General features: G+C 41.7%; 1 protein-coding gene and 1 non-coding gene across 2 annotated transcripts; one reads left to right on the top strand and one right to left on the bottom strand.

Moving 5' to 3' along the window:
- Positions 1–4,680: 4,680 nt before the first annotated feature.
- Positions 4,681–6,315, bottom strand: LOC147639854 (uncharacterized). Its single transcript, XM_086774692.1, has one exon. The coding sequence runs from the start codon at positions 6,241–6,243 to the stop codon at positions 4,858–4,860; it is 1,386 nt and encodes a 461-aa protein (XP_086630818.1). The 5' UTR covers positions 6,244–6,315; the 3' UTR covers positions 4,681–4,857.
- Positions 6,316–6,404: 89 nt separating this feature from the next.
- On the top strand, positions 6,405–6,505 carry LOC147639855 (U6 spliceosomal RNA). The gene has a single exon (XR_015263313.1). It is a non-coding gene; the product is annotated as a U6 spliceosomal RNA (small nuclear RNA).
- The last annotated feature ends 9,460 nt before the right edge of the window (positions 6,506–15,965 follow it).

Genomic DNA, 15,965 nt, shown 5'->3' on the forward strand with positions numbered 1-15,965 from the left:
ATCTCTAATATAAGAGTAGGTATGCCTTTTAGCTTATCTCTGATTGTTGCATTGTCATGCTAGATTCTACTTTCTCTTGAGAGTTTGCCTTTGATGTTTTAATGGGTGAGAGTTTTTTTAGCTACTAATCATGTCAAGAACCTTCTTGCTCTCTAGCAAGGACCATAGTGTTAGTGGTTAGACCACTTGTCTTGGATCATAGAAGCCCCTTTGGAGAGGGTAAAGAGGCCAAGAGGTGTGACAATCCCTCTTATTTAAGCCTATCTTCTACTCTCTAATCAACTACTTGATCCAAAAGGCAAAGGTTAAAATCTAGAAAGCTTGAACTCTCTTCTTCTCCAATCATGCTCAATCACACTCTCAAGCATGCACACTCAACACACTCCATCCACTCACACAAGCATGCATCCTACAATCAAGCAAGCAAGAAGGCAAGAGCTCAAGAGAAGAAAAAAGCTTTGCACTTAAGAAAAATGCTTTGCACTTAAGAAATGATAGAATTTCTTCCACTATTCACATTATCAAAAGTTGTGTATATACAAAAGGACTTTGCCCAACCACCCAACTTAAGTGGGGGCCCAATTCATATCTCTATATGCAAGACTTGTGGCTATGGTTGGCTTTCATTCATCAATGGCCCATGGCATATACATAATGGGAATACATCTTAGATAGAGGTAGGGACTTTGGGCGTATAAAAAGTTAACAATCACCCCCTACCTAGTCTTGTATCTATCCTCGAAAGCTATGAAATATGGGTACGTTAATGTGACTACATCAAGTGGAAGTGTTACAACGCTTTTAGATGTTGGAGTGGTTTCCCATTATTGTGGGTGAACACAAAATTATAGCCTACGAGAATGAACTCTGAAGAGAACATCTCCTCGAAGTCTCGCATCTTGAATGCCTCCAAAAATTGGATCCTTTGCGAATAACCCAGAAATCTAGTGTAAGGTGGGACCAAGATTGATGTTTAAGGTAAGGCCCTGCACATGAGATTCATCATACTTATGCCATTGAATGGGTCCCTTCCCATCTTTGAAATCCTATAAGCATATATTGATTATGTCAAGGAATTTGATGGTAGCTTAGATAGAAATATCTAGGGCATCATGATATGAGGAAATGAACATCTATTCTTTGGTCAAAAGTATGCCAAACGGCGGCAACTCAAACAAATCTAAGAAATTGAGCAAGAGAGGATTGCTATTTTTTAAAGCTAAGGCATGAGTCACTTGTTGATGGTCCATGTCTATCCATGTAACCCCATCTCTCAAACTCATTAATAAACTCTAATGCTTCATCACCCTCCATTTGGTTAGGCCACATGTAATGTAGTGAAAAATAATGTGCTGGTGGCCGCCTTTTGTTCTTCTATATATGCCTCATTGTGCTAAAAAAGGATCACCACAAACCGATTTGGGTTGTAAGTGGCGAACTCTCAAAGCATACCAAATTTCTCATGATCTTGACATCTCGTGTTCTGGAAATGTGCATGCTCACTTCTGTCATCGCCTTATTTACTTGATGATACACAGTTGCCTTGTTGTAACTTTCCACTTTTGGTATCATTTTGGTTTTTACAGCAGTCCTTTGCCATGCATCTTGGTTTGCCACAGTAAAAGCACTCTATCCTATTTACATTTTGATTTCTTTACCAACCACCTCGGCCTTTTTGGCTCCCCTTGTCTCTAGAGTGGTCTCTTCCACTTGTATGAGATTGATTTTCTTGTTGTCATTGGTGTTGTTGGTTTCAATTTCCGAATTGACCACCAATTTGTCCTCTAGATGACATATAGTGGCTTTTTCCACCTGTATAAGATTAATTTCTTGTTATTATTCGATTTTCGAATCGACCATCACTTTATCCTCTAGATGACCAACTTCCTCTGTCTCTAACTGTATCTAAGTAGAAGGCTTGTTCATTTTCATCTCCCTCAATATTTTCTCCTCATGCATGAGAAGAGCAATTAGTTCTTGAAAATTAGGAAAGTTCTCTCGAAATCCGAAACTAGATGTATTCCCTGCCAAGACCATTCAAGGTCATAGACACCATATCATCTATTAGTGTGATCAGCATTCTGGCTAGTTAAAAGCATTTCATGCACTTAAGGTCGGGAAGGATTGTTGGTGACGAATGTCACCCCTAACGACAAATTAGTCTTATGTAGAGATGTATATTTGGTCCTTCTAGCCCTTATGACTAGTCATAATTCCACTATTAATGATCCCTTATGACTAGTCATATGTGAGGACTATCAATGATCTATAATCCATCAAACACAATTGAATGGTTAGCCTTTGCATAGATTTTTTTAATCGCCACATAGAGCATCTTCAAATAAACTTTGGCATTGTTGCTAAACTCCTTGGCGGACTTCAAACATTTTCCATCGAAATCTGAATATGACTATGTTTGTCATAAAAGAAACATTTTACCTTCTTGTTATCCTTTGAATAAGAGGAATTACCGAAGCATTAACCCCTTGCCTTTCTTTGCGTGTTGAATGATGCAATATTTGAGTAAAGTGACAAGACCATTCTACCTTTGGCGTAAGACTACCTATGTGCAAGACCTTGGGTCATCATTGTTATCCCAATATCTCTGATTAGGTAGGTTCTTAATCCTAATGATGAAATTCTTTGCTACTTTCCCATCAAAAAAGCTTCTCCAAAGCTATTTGAACCCTATTCTATTAGTGGTCTTATATCAATTCCTTAGAACCAACCAAGCTTCTACATCTATAGGTACATGATGGATCATCGTCACATAAAAGAATCATTGATGCTAATGAGGATGGAACATAGAGTGTCTACATCCCTCTTCCTCCATCCCATCCATGTCATAACAAGAGCAAAATTTATCGTAATTGTTTGTTCAATCTACGAAATCTAAAATTGCAACCCACATTCCATCAACCCCAAAAGCTCTCTCACAACTCATGGGAGAAGACAAGATTACCTTTAACTTCAAATTCCAGAGGGTGTGGCTGGTTCTTCTAGCTTTCCTTAATTACCAAATGGTGGTGATCAAGCCCTAGAAGCATTTCTTGCAAGTTCAGCCATTTCTCTAAATCTATTACACATTAACTTGCTAAATATCTTTGTCTAGAGCCCAAGCTCTAGTACCATGTAAAATACACAATAAGTAAAACCTTTGTAGAAAACAAGATCTAAAAGATAGAGATGAACGATAACCTAAATTACTATTGCAAATCACAACTGACGGAAATTATCGTCCAATGTGAGGAAGATTAGATGGCAATCTAAAAAAACTCTGAGATGAAGCCTATATATACTATCATGTAGCTAAAAAGTGCACTAGTGTTCTATATTGAGTAAATACCTTCAAATTTCACAATGTGAGTTTATGTGAGGAGCGATGTGAGTAGGGAAATTCCTTCACAAACTTTGCATGCGTTTGAAATCCTAATGAATGTCATCCACAGACTTCACAAGTGTCCACTTCACAAGCATTTGGACACCTGGTGAGAGTCGTTCACAAAATTCAACATAAGAGCTAACATTACTTCACATTTCTTATGAGTGCTTTCATATCTCCACAACAAATTAATAAGACACAGGCCAACTTCTAAAACCCACCATGGGATGGGATTTTGGTTGGTGTGCTTATAAGGCAGCATATTAGAACATCACGCTTACTGAACCCTTGATTCCAAGAAGACTATTTCAGCTATCCCACGTACATATTCTTAAATGCATACAACAGTTTGCCCTTGCAGCTGGCATAGCTCAGTAAAGTGTCAAGCTTAAACTCCCTAGCTTACAAGACAATAACTTTCCATCCCTTCTATATGCACAGCGAGTAGCCGTGCATGCACCCTTCGTCCATCCTTCCCAAACAGGCTAACAAAAAGGCTTACTGCCTAAATAAGCGTTTTCAAATAGGGGCTATTAGGCCCACTATGCTCTCACTTAGACGTCCACAAACATTGGGAGCTATCCTAGAAAAAAACTCACCTCAATCTATTCGAAACTTCTTCAGCCAAAGGCTTAAGTTTTTTTGGAAAGTTCAAAAATGTGACCTCCATAAATGACCATAATGATAAAGACGGTTGGACATCAACCATCACGTGGCCCAGACAAAATCTTAGTGCGTGAAGTAGAGTGCAGCAATATGGTTTCGGCTGCATACATGCTCGGTGCAGGTCATGTGTCGCACTGCACTCCCACATTGCTAACCCAGATAATGTATTAAAAATAGAAGGTAGCTTCTGTGCGGCTCAATACAAAGAAGAGTCACTAAGTAATCACAAAAAAAGGATCATGATACCTAGTGCGCAATCAATGAAAAACTATTTTTAAGTCATTTATGGCAAGTCAACCATATCTTGTGTAAAGTTACACTCCAACAGCTTGATTGGGGGACATACACCGACCTTATGATATCTAGCTTGACACAAGGACAACCTCCAATGTTCTGAAAAGAGGGGTTGCCACACAAGAAAACCCCACAAGTTCACAAAAAACCCTTTCCCATGCAACTGGCAGCTCACTCCTGAACTTTCAATAGCGGTGGAGGTGAGGAAACCAATTGCTACAAAATTAGTTTAAGATTGTAGGCCTTTGCATATGCACACCAACTTGATAAATCACAAGGGCATACCATATATACTTTAAAGTTCTCTAAGAGAGCTTGTCAGAAAATAATGCTCACACTTTAAGCAGTACTACAAAATTAATTCAGAAAGCATCCTAACCACATAGCTGTGTAGAAAAACTTCCACACTTGCACCCAAGCTGACAAGGATAAAGTAAGCACTCAACCTACTACAATTATCCACTACTTGGTCATGAGAATTATAGCATAACTAGATTTTAGTTTTTACACTGCAATTACTGACCATGGGCGGGTCCTCCAGTAGGGTTCCTGTCACTGCCCCCCTGAGGAGGGGGAGTCCCACTGCCTGACTGTGGAGGTGGCATTATACCAGCTCCCTGTGGAGGTGGCATCGCACCAGCTCCCTGTGGAGGTGGCATCCCACCAGCTGGTGGCACTCCTGGCCTGTCAACACTGGTTCCCTGCTGTTGCCCCGTCCATGGCCTGTCAACACTAGCCCCCTGCTGTGACTGATTCCATGACCTGTTTCGTGCTCGATTCATCATCCTGTTCCTGGGTGGCCTACTAGGAGGGGGGGGATTATCAGGATTCTGTTCATTTTTCTTAAATACAAATAAAGGCTTGTAAGGTCCAAAGTACTTGTCAATGGCTGCACAGGCAGCATTCTCTGGAAGCGAATCAAGATACTCGTCAATTTTAGGATCCCGAGGAGGAAATCCAGGCCACGGCCCCAAGTACTTCTCAATGACTGCACAAGCCGCACTCTCTGCTACCAGGTCCTTGCCTGACTTCTTCTCTTGGGTACCTTGGGCACCGTAGTTCCTTCTTGGGGGGGGTGGGGGAGGGGGAGGTGCATTGGCATCTCGCTTCTCGAGCTTCAAAGTTGATGGTCCCAAATACTTGTCAATCACCTCCGCAGCAGCACTGGTTCTAGGTGCATTGGGTTTAGGCCCATCTGCTGCAGCATTGCTTCCTTGAGATGTGCCACTGCTGGGCATGTTCCCCTGCTGAAATGGCATGTTGCTACTGGAAGGGTAAGCAGGTGGCCCCTGCTGCTGCTGTGGCGGCGGCTGCGGCTGCTGCTGCTGCGAATAGGTAGGGTTAGGGGATCCCACTGGCCTGTTGTTGTCGTAAGCAGGTCGCTGCTGAGGATAGGTAGGGTTAGGAGTGTTATTGTTTGCAGAGTACGGGGGCTGTTGTTGAGAATATGTGGTATTGGGGGACCCTGCCCCTTCTACAGGCCTGTACGGCCCCCCCTCTGTAGGTCCGCTTGATGTAGAGTAGGCCCTCTGTTTCACACTGGCAGGGCCGGGCACGGAGTGTCTCCAGGATGGGGTCCTGCATATCTGCCCAAGAGCCTTCATCGAAGAGGGGGCATCTGATCCAACAATACGCACGACAGAGGCATAAACACGCACAGAATTCCTCCTTATCAACACCCTGCTGTCGGCCATGGTGTTCTCTTCAACGAAGTAACGAAAAAGGTGAAACGCAGAGCCTACCTTTGAGCTTCCAGCGGTCGCAGTGTCGTTTGCCGACACCGAAAGCTCGCAAAAGCTCGTTGACCGGCGAGGACCCATGGCTAGAGGAGATATGTGATGCAGACGGGATATAGGAAGAGCGCGACTTGGAAGAGACTTGATAAGCAGGGAGGACGCCATAGCCGGAACCTTCAGACTCCTACCACCATGCAAGCACCAAAACCCTAAATCCTGTAGTTGAATTTTTGAAAGAGTTTTATTAATAATTTGTCTAGACGACCTTTGTTAAGAGGTGGTTCATGCGCTCGCTCATCTTTATGCATGAGAGTGGGCTCCATGTGGTATATACTCGATATGCCAAGGGACTAAACGATACACAAAAGATTAGCATGGCTCCTCCATAAGTATGACATGCACAAATGTAGAAATGATCCAAATTGTTTGCCTCCCGGGATTTAGCCCAAACGTGGTACCAAGTTTGAATCTACCCACCTCCCAGCGTGGATGGTGATGGCATTGTAATTTTTGTATCGTCTCCCTTGCAAATCAAATTTTTTTTAATATGCTAAGGGAAAAGCATTCACATGCACAATTCATTAGAGTCTACCCACGCCAAGGGAGAAGCATTCACATGCCCAAAAATATCAATTCATTACAGTCTATACATCCCCACACTAATGTCTAAAGGTAGATGCATGTGTATCTTTGATGGGATTATCAAGATTTTGTGACAAGCATATGTTTAAAAGGGGGGTCACTTTTGCAATTTTTATAGGGCAACTACGTGAGTTTTTAAATGTGTTCGATTGATTGTCTTATTGCACCACTCTATTATGCATACTTTGACAAAGGCTAAGAAATGGTATGAAGCTCTTACGCACATGAAACAAGAAAAGGCCTACAAAACTTGCTTGTAATGCATGTGGGATTGTTGTAGAAAATGCTTGCAAAAGCTTTTCATGAAGGTCAAAACTATCCTTTAAAAAAGGATGGATATGGGAATAAGACATGATTTATGTACCATGGCTTTAAAGAAGAGCTTCATCTTCTCAGTCTAATTAATATGCAGCACCCTAGATAGGACTATTAACACCTTAGGATAGGATTTTATTAAGACTATGTGACCAGAAAAGCATAAATTATCCAAATTGATCCTTTTTATTAAGGGGATATAAATTAATTTAAGGCTTGAGTATTTTATTGAATTTTTATAAGGGATAAGGTCTTACACAAATCCCAAAACAGAGAACAAATTGACTTTTATCTAGCACATTGGAGTGTTAACTCGAATTATCTTTGTTCGATTTTAGGTTTTCTACACTACAACAGCATAAATTTGGTGTGCAGGGCCATCATCGTCACTTCACCCTTGTCATCAACATTGCATCTTTGAGCTCATCAATAACTTCATCAGCATTGTCATTAATGTCATAGACTTTTGCATCCTTGCTACTAGTAACATTTCTACACTCCATACTCTTACCATTTTTCATACACTTTGTAGGTGTCTTCATTATCATTGATCTACCCCGATAGAGTAGATATCTCAGTTCCATTTAGTGGTGGTGGGCATTGACAATACTTGTAGATTGTTGGGATATTTGCATTTTGTGTTAGAGATTTGTTACTTGCTAGCTAAAATGGCAAGTGGTGATATATTTGGGATGCTTGCTGAGGATAAGCTTGAAAAGGACCATGTGGTACTATATGATGTGTCATGTATTGGTTTTGCTGAAGGGCTTTGTCTTGCCAACACAGGATAGTACATGTAATTTGGGTGGCGATACTAGTTCACATGTAGCTATGGCATCTACCCCCACACCTCCCACAACAGAACAAGCTAGGTGGGACGGTAAGGATACACATGCACATGCATTGATGCCACTTTAGGAGCATTATTCCTTATATTCGCTCATGTAAAACTACCAAGTTGGCTTGAAGTGCATAATGAGGTACATGTGGCTTACTTGTGCAAGCAACTAAATTCCGAGCTTATAAATGAGGGAGAGTCAATGGGAAGTTTCTCACAAGGATCAAAGATCTCAGAGAGAAGCTAATTCATGGTGTCTATTATTCTCACTACTTTACCACATTTGTTCTCACGCCAAGGGCATAATCAATTTGCACTTTATCAAGGGCTTGGATAGAGGGATTAAGAGGACCATTGCTCTATTAAATTTAGCTACTACTCCAATGGAACAATTGGTGGGCACAACGGTGCATATGTGCTTAGCAGATGTTGCTCCATAGCATAGATGCTTGCTAGTATAATGGTAGGCAAGCTCCACCACTTGCACTTGCATAGCCGCCACTGGCTCCAATGGTAGCATACGATCCAACCTGTAGGGAGCCTGTGTGTTGTCCTTTTCAATCATGTGTGGATTCAACTCCGTGTGATTCCTCAAGAGCAGCATTATCAAGAATGCCTGTAAATGTTACTTGCTTTTATTATCAGTCCTCTAGGCATAGGAAAGCGGACTGTGCAGAAGAGGCTTTAACTTCCAAACAATGCGCTATGAATATAGTGGAGATTGTGGCTCTATATGAGCAAGGATCAGAAATTTTAAGTTAATAGGTTACGGAGATCTTAGGTAAGACCGGAGTCCCTTTGGTGTAAATGGAGTGTTCAAAAATGGTTATCTCTGTGGGTTCACGTCTAGAATCCATTATCCACAAGTCCCGAACCCATTCCACCTGGTGTGCTAAGTGTTGGTTCGGTTTATTCAAGTTGAGAATCCATTCCGCCAAGTGTACTAAGTGTTGGTTGGGTTTACACTCAAGCCCGACGAACCTGAACCTGATCCAGAACCCAAACTTGAACCTGATCCAAAACCCAAACTTGAACCTGATCCACCAAGTGTGCTAAGTGTTGGCTGGGTTTACGCTAAAGCCTGATGAACTTGAACCTGATCCATAACCCAAACCCGAACAACCTGATCTAGAACCTAAACTGAACCTAAGCGCTCAAATTCTTAGAGTCATCAGTTATAGGTTGAGTCTGCTGGCATCTTAGGTGGTTGTAACTGATTAATCTATGTATCCACAGGATGAGCGGTAAGAGAGATCTTCTTTAGCAATTTCATCAATGTCATTTCGAAGTTAATTTGCAATGTCATTATCTCTGGTGTGCTCATTCTATTAACATAGAGTTTCTGTTGTTATGGCGTAATTTATATATCCATTGTTTATTCATTTATTGTATGTTTGTAAACAATTGAAGGGTTAATGTTTATTTCTGTATATCATAACTTTGTCTTTGGGATAGTTTCCTAATGTCATACATTGATGTATACTGAGTGCATAATTAGAGAATCCTCAATATTTTATTGGGAAAGTTTACCCGCAAAACAACATGGACTCAAGGAAATAGACTCTTCAAGGTGATTCCCAACCAAGGAACAATTTTGACTATACATCCATAAAAGCCATATATTTTTTGGGTAGATAGACTTGACTTGGGATGCTATTTCTACAAGGATGTCTAGGATAATAGATATTTGGCTTTGGCTCTACCTTTATAAAAGTAAATGCAAAGATAGAGGATGATAATAGATATTCAGCTTTGGCTCAACCTCTATAAAAGTAAACGCAAAGATAGAGCAATATCTAGAGGAACCTAGGAAATCAAAACCTCAAGAAGGTATCATGAATTTACTTTCTACAATTACCCAATGGACAATGCACCTCCAACTACACCTCAACCTCCTCTCATAACTACATATTACTATGCTACATAACCACCCGTGTTGTATAGGTGCCTACCACATTAACTGGAGTACTATATATGGACATAGTTATCACAAGCTAAGGTATCTACTAATGCTTGTGAGTATCCATGCCCTCTATACTTAGTATATCCTCCATTCAAACTTTGTCTAGATAACTATCTAAGCTCTACTTGAGAGTGGACGGGTGGGGATGCACCATCACATTATTATACCTATCTCACAATTTTAAATTCTCTCTATTCTCTATCTATTGTATTTGATTTGTCTATTGCACTGTTTTACTATCTATCTTCCTGCTGTGCTATATTCTTATATGGTATTAGAGCTTAGGTGCTTTAGCAAAAATAGTATATAAAGTCTAGTCTTTCTTTGCATACAATAGTAGGAGAGTGATGACTTCTATCTTAGCTCTGCTGTTGTTTTACCACCAGCCTTTATAGAAGGCAAGATTAATGGGACACTCTCTGGAAATTTAAAATCAATGCCATTCTAGACTCTTATGAGCTGCTAAAAACTATTCTAGAAACGGATGTAAAACCAATGGGAACCCTGACCCCAACAACAACGTGAACACACTTTCATCACATACTACACTTCTTCAGGGGCATGGAAGAGGCACAATGTTGTCATAGTTTGTGCCATTATCACTAGCATAAGTGATTCTATTATTACTCTAATTCAACACACAACTAAGGCATTGACAAAGGCCTGGTGCACCATATTGAGGAATCAGTATGAGACACAGAATTAGACTAAGATTCAAAACATGGAGAATCAACTTGCTACTAAGAAGTTTGCTAAAGAAGAAGCTGCCAAAGTATTTATCATGTGGATAAAAAATCTACAAGGTTAAATGGATGATGTAGGGATTACAAAGACCAATGAAACTAGTCTCCAAAGGTGCATGCAAAGTATGATGGCTTGGTTATAGCACTAAACACTTAAGTTAGACTACTACTTCTATCATTTGAAGAATTTAATACTATGTTGCTTGAGGAGAAGTTATGGCTAAAGACCTGTGATGGTAGTGATACTACATTTTTTACTAATGCAAAGGTGCGGCATTTTTTGATGAGACAAGAAGATGAAGCCACAGAAGAAGAAGTTTCAAGGAAGCTACTATTATTGTGACAAGAAGGATCACGCTATCAATAACTACAGAAAGAAGTAGGATGACAAGAAGAATGGCACCCTAAAGTCTTGGAAGAAGGGAAAGGAGTCAGTTAACAACGTTGAGATCAAGCTTGAAATTTGGGTCGCCATTCAAGAGGTATGCTTATCTGCTCAGGCTCCAATTATTAATGATTCATATATTTTGGATAGTAGAGCATCTTGAAACATGACAAATGAAAAGGGTTGGTATAGTTCTTGGAAGCCTCTACAAGAACCCATCAATATCATTGTTGGAAATAATACTAAATGTCTAGCCAAAGGGTATGGAATCATCTCTTTTGTAGCAGCTGTAGGTGAAGAGAAGACTGATGTGCTGTCTGTACCTCAAATCAAGAGCAATATGATGTCAGTTTACTGTGATGATGATAGATCATGGACTTGAAGTATTTTTCAAGAAAATAAAGCAAAAATTCTAGATGCTACTGGTAAGTTAGTTGGCAAAGCAGTAAGGCACAAATAATCTATACGAGTTGAGTGCCCAGGGCTTTGGCATAAGTGATTTGGTCACATAGGTTTGTAGTGCTAAAGGAGATGTAGAAAAAGGAAATGGTAGCTAATTTGCTTGCATTTTTAGAATTGCAAGAAACATGTGAGGCTTGTATGATTATGAGCAAGCAACAATGTAAGGCATTTAGAGCCAGTACATGCTGATCTCTGTGGTAAGATGTCATGCTAATCTTTGTGGTAAGATGTCTACTAATGTATTGGGGGAAGCTTCTTACTTTATGCTGTTAGGAAATGATTATAGTAGGAAGATGTGGGGGGTAACAAATCTTCAGTGTCTCATTTCAAGACATTTGGTTATAATGTTATGTACATATACCAAATACATCCAGGAAGAATCTTGATGCCGAAAGCAAGAAGTGCATCTTTCTTGAATATAAGCAGGAGTCAAAGGGTTATTGGCTGTATGATCGAGGTGGTGAAGAAGATAATCACCAACTGAGATGTGGTGTTTGTGGAGCGACCACACTCAGTGGAGGAGACAAGTTCATCCAATCTATCATTAGCCAAAGAGAAATAATCCACCATGTCACGTAGGCTGTAATGCCTGTGGTGACCGACGGCAGACCGGATGGCCATGTCTGGGGTTCAGTGGGAGAGGACGCCCATGCAGAGTCATGTGCGGCCACGCTAGTGTGGACGGCAGGCCACACACTATATAGCCTGGGGGATGAGGGGCAATCCTCATTCTTCCTCTATGGCTGGGTGGTGAGCCAGAGGCCGTCCCCTCTTGTGGTAATGCCCGTAGCGGCGTTACGGGAATGTAACACTGGTATCAGAGCGTGGTTCGATGGGATTGTCAGAGCCCACGCGTGACCGGGGGACCGGAGCCCACTCGATGGTTCTCGACCATTCATCTCCTTATCCTTATCTCAAATGGAGGGTGTGGAGGGAGGCAGCCATGGAAAAATGGAGGGGAAGAACTCTCTCTCTCTCTCTCTCTCTCTCTCCCCATCACACACAGCAAGCGAATTGGAGCAAGCGAATTGGAGGTAAGTGAATCTCGTTTTTTTTTCCTTTCTGCGTTGAATTTGTTACAAAGGAAGTCGCCATTCTCTCGACTGTGTAGAGGTGGGGGGGGGCGCAGACCACACTGTGTGTGGGGGTGGGGGGGCGCAGACCAGCTCCACGTTTGAACGGGGGAGGCAGCGGGCGAAGAGCAGCCCACTGTCTGCGAAAGCTTCGTTGAAGCTTGTGTGTGGGGGGGCGAAGACCACCAGCCCACGCTGCTGTGAATAGACCACGACGTGGCGGCGTAGACCACGACGCTGCTGTGAATTTTGCCTCGACTGTGAATACCGGCTGCAGCGGGCGTGTGGAGGATGGCGCTGCTGCTGTGTTGCCTGAGCCATGGGCCACGCTGCTGTGAATAGACCACGACGTGGGGGCGTAGACCACGATGCTGCTGTGAATTTTGCCTTCGCCACCAGTTATCAACCAGCCCAGCCTTACCCGGCGCTGCAGCCAGGCCAGCCCAGCGGCCAAGCCTTACCCGGCGCTGTAGCCAGGCCAGCCCAGCGGCCAGCTAGGCGGCCAGCTGAGGCGGCCGGCCAGCCGGCCAGGCCACCCTTAGGCGCCCAGCGGGCAGCCAGTCTCTTAGGCGCCCAGCGGGCGGCCAGCCAAAGGCCAGGCGGGCGGCCAGCAGAGCGGGCGGCCAGGCGGCCATCAACGACCACCAGCGACAGCAGCAGAAAAAAGAAAAAAAAGGGTTAAAAAATCTATATATATTTTTTAAATATATTTTTATTGCTCATTTTTATGAAATTAAAAATGAGAAAATTTCAAAGAAATCCTCTCTTGAATGGGGAGGAAAGATCTGGCAAGGCACAGCCTCTCAACCATTTTTATTTTGTTATGAAGACTCTGGGAGCGTAGCCGCACCAGATTTCAATTTACACTTTTGCGAGCGTCGTCTTGCTAGAGTTAAGTTTTGTTCGAACAAATTTGTGTTTGTTCTGTAGTGACAAACAAATGTGTTCTTCTGTAGACACACCCCACGAAACAAACCCAACACGGCCGTCGCGTCGTGTGGCCGTAGTGCCCGCTTTCCACGAAAGAGACCCACCGCACATGGCCGTAGCGCCGCGTGCTAAGAGAGAGACAAATCCCACGGACGTAGTGCCGAATCCTTCGAAAGAGAGCCGTTCTATGGCCGTTGTGCCTAGTGAACACGTCTATGGCCGTAGCGCCGCGAGAATAACACATGTGGTGATCACACATTTGGTTCGGAGAGACTAAATTTAAGCTGAGCAAGTATTGACCATAAAAGTCACGTAGTTTGGCTATAGTGTAAATGTGAAACCGCGGTGTGTTTACTCGGGCTAAAAGGACCAGCAATGGCGCAGTTGTGCCAAATTAGACGAAGTGCTTATCACGAGAAATCAAGGTAAGCCTAATTGAGCCGTAGTGCTCATAACCCTTCACAATCTTTTAACAGATGCTCGAAGATTGTGATAAACTTTGGCAAATGAGAACCATGTACAAGCGTAGTCTTAATGTGGTTATGCCTCGTGTCCAAACAAGTTGCTTACTGTTTGTAGCAATAAAAGGCCTTGGCCCGTAGAGGCAAGCTGACCCTTGTTAAAAGTAACAAAATAGTGTCACTACTTGGGCCTAGAGAGTGGTGACTAGTTTGATTTAGTCACGTGATTGCCTGGTAAAAGTAATCCCTAAGGTGTGGATTACTTGGGATAAAGGGGCTAGCAATGCTGCTAGCAGTACTCAATTGAATGGTTTATCTAGGAGTACTAATGTGAGGGATTAGCATACGCCTAGATAATAATAGCAGATTTAGGATTGATTTGTAGAAATCAAAGGTAAATCTGAAGGGGTATAATCTTGAGATGTAATGCTCAATGCCCTTATAGAAGTTGATCGAAGAGAACTGTTCTTAAACTTACTAAGCATGGTTTTCTCTTCTTTTTATTGCCATGCGTCGACATCCTACTGCTCGAGAGTTTGTGGTGATCTTTCGAGGGGGGAAAGAGCCTTTTTATATATCACATCAATTGGTTTGGTGGTAATTTGATGGTATGGGACATCCAATTCTCACGGAATCGATTGTAGTCTTGGTGGAATGGGACGCCAAGGCTTGTGCATGTAACTTGACTCTTTGGCAGGCTGTATGTACACTTGTCTGTAGTGATAAAGTGTGCAAGATAAAATTTGAACTTTAAAAATTACCAAATATAGCCATAAGTTAACTTAAAAGTTACATATCACTAGTCCTAGTGAGTTGTCAAGGTCATCCGTAGTTTGATGATCCCCTCTACCTATCAGACAACATTCAAATTTGCAAGCCCTGGCATTTAATCCGTAGTGATTATGAGTTTGGTGTGAGATATGGTTATGAAGTTCTTACAAGAGTACTTGTTTATTTGCTTGTCATTGGTTATAGCTTGGTAGAGATTGCCACCTGTAATGGGTAGGTAGCTTTGTCGCTATAATGAGGAGGCAGCAAATAATGTTCTCATAGTTATACTTCATACCAACACCAAACAGGGATAGGATGAAATTCCTAAGTTCATCATCACGAAGTACTGTGATGTTTGCATTTATATTGAATGTATGATGTAATGATACATTGGGCTTGTGTAATTACCATCAATTATCTAGCAACCTATGGCTTCGCAGCAGCAAGCTCAGTCATTATCTGTGGATTGATAATGTGGTTATTAGTAGTTTGGAATTTTTCTTGATAGATGGTACAACCCACCCAAATGATTCATGAGTGTGTAACCACTTATGAAGGGTAATAATATACAACAATGAAGCACTTTGTTACAAGTGTGAAACCACTGATCTGTTGCAAAGCAGTTTATCAATAGTACCACCATATGTGCATAGACACTATACCACATCTTCGTTGCAAGATGTTTAAAAGTTTCTTGGAAGGACTCAAGAATATAACATATGATATTAAACACGGTCTAGATTTGTTCTTGGACCTATGACACTAGCGGGTAGTCCGCTTGAGTAGAGTTTTTGAGGACAAAAACCTTTCTTGAGGGAAAGGAGGGATATCCTCAAATATCACATAAACTCGAATAGTTGTGTTAGTCCAGACAATACTTGAAGGGATGTGTCTGGTAATAGCAACAAAGAGTTGTAAGTGATTGGATGTAATTCCAGACACCCGTAGTGGTGCAAGAATCCTTATCAAACATCTCCACATACTATATGGTCTGCCCGCATATATAGTATGGCATAAGAGATAGGAAGTTTGATTGTTATATTTGAAGGGAAATCTTTAAAAAGTTACATTTACTCTGAGTTAGAGTGGAGTTTAACCATCCGTAAATTGATGGTAGTTAGAAACTCAACAAGATTCTAAAGCATATGCTTGTGCAAAGATGTTACTCTAAGAGAGAAAGTATCTCTCAGCTTTGGAACTAATCCTTGTAATGAAAGATTAGATTGGCTCTAGTTTATTTCTCCTATGGCCGTAGAGCTTTCCAAGGAGAAGTTTGAACAAGTTGGTGATGCAACATGGTAGCG

This window comes from Cibotium barometz, chromosome 3 (genome assembly GCF_041138505.1).
Source record: "Cibotium barometz isolate CiBa-2024 chromosome 3, ASM4113850v1, whole genome shotgun sequence".
In the NCBI taxonomy this organism is placed as follows: domain Eukaryota; kingdom Viridiplantae; phylum Streptophyta; class Polypodiopsida; order Cyatheales; family Cibotiaceae; genus Cibotium; species Cibotium barometz.

Bases quoted from the DNA above. Each gene is read 5' to 3' on its own strand.
- LOC147639854 (XM_086774692.1), bottom strand. From the start codon at position 6,243: ATGGCGTCCTCCCTGCTTATCAAGTCTCTTCCAAGTCGCGCTCTTCCT.